The sequence below is a fragment of the Amphimedon queenslandica genome, unplaced genomic scaffold (genome assembly GCF_000090795.2).
Source record: "Amphimedon queenslandica unplaced genomic scaffold, v1.1 AMPQUscaffold_12763, whole genome shotgun sequence".
Taxonomy (NCBI): domain Eukaryota; kingdom Metazoa; phylum Porifera; class Demospongiae; order Haplosclerida; family Niphatidae; genus Amphimedon; species Amphimedon queenslandica.
In genome coordinates, this window is record NW_003547001.1 from 5508 (window position 1) to 8966 (window position 3459).

Consider the following 3459-nt stretch of genomic DNA (forward strand, 5'->3'; position numbering starts at 1 on the left):
ACATTGAAATGCATCTCAAAGGTAATATAATTTTAATTACAATAAACCAAATTGAGTAAGTTTGATAATAGCACAGACATCCCAGCAAGACTGAACTGCTATGGCCCCTGGAAAACAAAAAGAAAAGTGGAAATGAATAATGATCAACAGTAAAAATAATAGTAATAAATATAAATAAATAAAAATAAATCAACAATCAAGGAAAATGAGAATTAAGATAACAATGACAGCAAATAAAATCACAAATAAAAATGAGAGAGTTAAAGTGGACTTAGAAGACAGATGGGAGTAGAGCGGCCTTGTTCCCAGCATTAGTCAAGGGGGATTCATGGCTTCCCTAAATTTTAACAATAAAATATTGATCTATTATTTGTTAATTTATTATTAGCTTTTGCTATGATCGCCAAAAAAAAAAAAAAAAAAAAAAAAAAAAAAAAAGAATATAATCATTTAATTGCACAGTTACTCAGTAATTTGTTCTATGTCCTTACTAGCTCCATATCAGTCCTTATTCCATGAAAATAGGTGAAGCCCCAGTCCGGGGCAGCCCGGTTTTACCCGGCCATTTCCCGTGCCCGAGCCCCCCCCCGAGCCCGGTTTTACCAACCCCCCCCCCAGTCTGTCCATATGCAATAATACACACGTTGTATCCATCAGCATATGAGGCAATGATTGGTCTGGTATCCTCAAATACCTGTAGAATGAAAGGAGAAGAATAAAGAATTAATGATAAAGATATTTTATAGCTTACTAAAGTCCATTTGCATTCACCTGAGCCCAGGAAGTGATTAGAAACCCCACCCAATAATTAACACAATGCAATAATATTGTGAAAAGTATGGCTGTACTTTTTGCATGGGTTATACAACCAACTTGGAGCTAAAGAGCTAAAGCTGCTTCTTAAGTAGTACAATAGATGCGGCAAAAGGAGAGGAATGCACTGGTATGTTTATTTTACAATAGAACTTGTAAGTCAAAAGTTATTGCAAGAAAACAAGGGCTCAGGTGAACACAAATGGACTTTAGTCCAACAGTGCTAAGATGACATAAAGTAGAGCAATAGAACTGTTTTCTATTTAAGTAATCATTAATGAATATACTATAATACTGATTGATACTGATACACACTGATTTATACTTGATTCACACTGATTCTATATTGATCCCTAGGTTGAGCACTGAGTTTGAGTCCAATATAGAATCAACAGAGACCAGTTTTGATCAGTCCTCAAGTTTAATAATTCCTCCATCCCCTTGAGGGCAGGGGCGTAGCTGAGGTAGGGCCTGAGGGGGCCTGGGCCCTACCATCAAAGTGGCCTTATAATTATATTCATTGAAATTATAACCCAAATGATTATATTCATTGTTCTTACAATAAGAAAAGGGGGTGGCTGATAACCACAGCTTTTTTTAAAGCTATATACAATGATAATTTGATTAATTTCACTCTGATTTCGCTCAGCTGGAAAATGCCTCCAATTTGTTACGTAAAAGGGGTGTGGCCAAAATTGCGGCGCGCTTCGCGCGCCATTTTATCTCTTTGCCCTACCGTCACCCATAGATACTTTAATACACATGGATGTGAAACATTACCGGAAGCTCCATATAAAGTCTATGGAGAAACGTCACTTCCTGTTGTCTCCATGCTATACAACAAAGAAAATGGCGAGTGAGGTGAGTTTTTATATTTTTTATTCAGTGTCTAGAGTTTAGTAGGACAAATGATCGCCTGATTTTGTTCAGTAATAGGTTAATGCATGATATGAATTGAGACTTTTACTTAATTGCCTCCTGTGTGTTGAGCTATTCACCAAAAAATGGCAATTTTTCTATAATTAACCACCTTGGGCAAAATTTCTAGCCAATGCTCACAGATATTCAAGGAACACAACATTAGGAGGTTAGTTTATGACTAGCTGCGTGCACGAATCCTATTATTTTGAATGTACAATAAACAATGAAGGAGAATTTGAGTGTTATTGGCCATAAATAGAGCCCAAACTGTGGCCACTCTACCACTTAACATAGAGAACTTATTAGAGAAACTTTTTATCAATTTGTTACACTAGTATAGTAGTGTGCGCGAATCACTTTATTTTTTTAATAGACTACTTCGAACAGCAGAAAAAGGTTCGAAATGCCACCATTTTTGAGGGTTCCAACTATAGGTCTAACAGGAAATATATGTAAAAGTATTATTTCATTCACTTCCAAAGGACTGGTTGTTATCTATATACCAATGATAATTCAATTATATTTTTATCTCTTATTATTTTTAATTTTAGAATCTGTCATTCACTCAGTACCCAAAGGACTCATGTATCACACATTCATGGTGAAGAAGAGGCTATGATTTTTGCTAGCCTATAAGCTCAGAACTTGTACAATTATTTGCTACTTATTTGCTATATTAATTCTGAATCTTTAAAATTATAACATAAAAATCATGGTCAGTATACTTAGTGACTAGTATGTTGTATCATAGCTCACAGAGCTCAGTGTAATAGTCATCCTATCTTTATTCCTATTGTTTTATAGCAATCAATATGACATGGTTTAAAACTCAATATTTGCCAAGAAGAGTTTGCCATGGCTGTTGGAGAAGTTTTGAAAGTTCAAGACAGTTCAGTTCACCAACAGATCTGCCACAATAATTACATCACTTCCGGTTGGATAGCATAGAGCATCCGGTATAGGGGAGTTTCATATTCATGTGTATTAAAGCATAGATATTAGAGTAAATGAACTCTATTACTCTATTATCTATGATTAAAGTATCTATGCGTCACCCAAGGTCCAGCTACGCCCCTGCTTGAGGGGGAGGTAGGGGGCCCTGATACTACTGAAAATATTGATTTTGAGAGTGAGATTGAGGGGGAGGTCGAGGAGGACAAACTTATTTATAATATTTAACTTATGTTTAAGGCCACTCCAATTTGATTCCTTGTTTCCCATTACCCGCCCGCATGGGGCCGCATCGCTATTCATTATTGCGGTTTTTCATTGATTATACAAGCAATTTATACAGCTGATAATGAATAAATTTAATGAAAATGAACAAACCCGCCCGCCCGCATCAGGCCCGCCTCTGTAATGGGAAACTATGAATCTTATTGGAGTGGCCTAATATAGAAATGGCTACCGAAGTTCCTCATTGTATGGTGACCAGCAAGAGACCTTGGAAGCAGAATTTGACCTCACCTTGTTATACCAGTCACATTGTACCACTTGAAAGGATTTGTAATTTTAAGCACACCTTTGGTGCTCAACCATGTTTATTATTGATACTTTGATCACCGTCCTCCTTCAAGAAGTAAGGATAATTATCAAAGTGAAAGAATATGTGGTACATGTACTTTTGAGAGAGATTGAACGTGGACTATTGAATTGACTGCTTTTAATCTGGAAAATCAAGTACCATAGGCTGTTTTTTGATTGCACATCTAATAGATCACGAAT

At 36.2% G+C, this 3459-nt stretch overlaps 1 protein-coding gene and 2 long non-coding RNA genes across 4 annotated transcripts in view; 2 read left to right on the forward strand and 1 right to left on the reverse strand.

Annotated features, from left to right (window-relative positions):
- Window positions 1–25: 25 nt before the first annotated feature.
- On the reverse strand, window positions 26–581 carry LOC109586848 (uncharacterized). Its single transcript, XR_002187244.1, has 2 exons — window positions 492–581; window positions 26–337 (listed from the first exon to the last, which is right to left on the reverse strand). It is a non-coding gene; the product is annotated as an uncharacterized LOC109586848 (long non-coding RNA).
- A 980-nt stretch (window positions 582–1561) lies between these two features.
- LOC109586849 (uncharacterized) lies at window positions 1562–2567 on the forward strand. 2 transcript variants are annotated; one of them, XR_002187246.1, is made up of 3 exons: window positions 1562–1674; window positions 1717–1900; window positions 2108–2567. It is a non-coding gene; the product is annotated as an uncharacterized LOC109586849 (long non-coding RNA). The 2 variants fall into 2 exon arrangements; XR_002187245.1 differs by having other exon boundaries at window positions 1744–1900.
- Window positions 2568–3134: 567 nt separating this feature from the next.
- The window catches only part of LOC100633988 (probable ubiquitin carboxyl-terminal hydrolase FAF-Y), a gene marked incomplete at its 3' end in the record, with an annotated part of 19544 nt that continues 19219 nt past the window's right edge, over window positions 3135–3459 (forward strand). Inside the window, exon 1 of the mRNA XM_020003076.1 lies at window positions 3135–3161. Within this exon, the coding sequence (XP_019858635.1) occupies window positions 3135–3161 (27 nt within the window). The remainder of the gene's footprint in view (window positions 3162–3459) is intronic.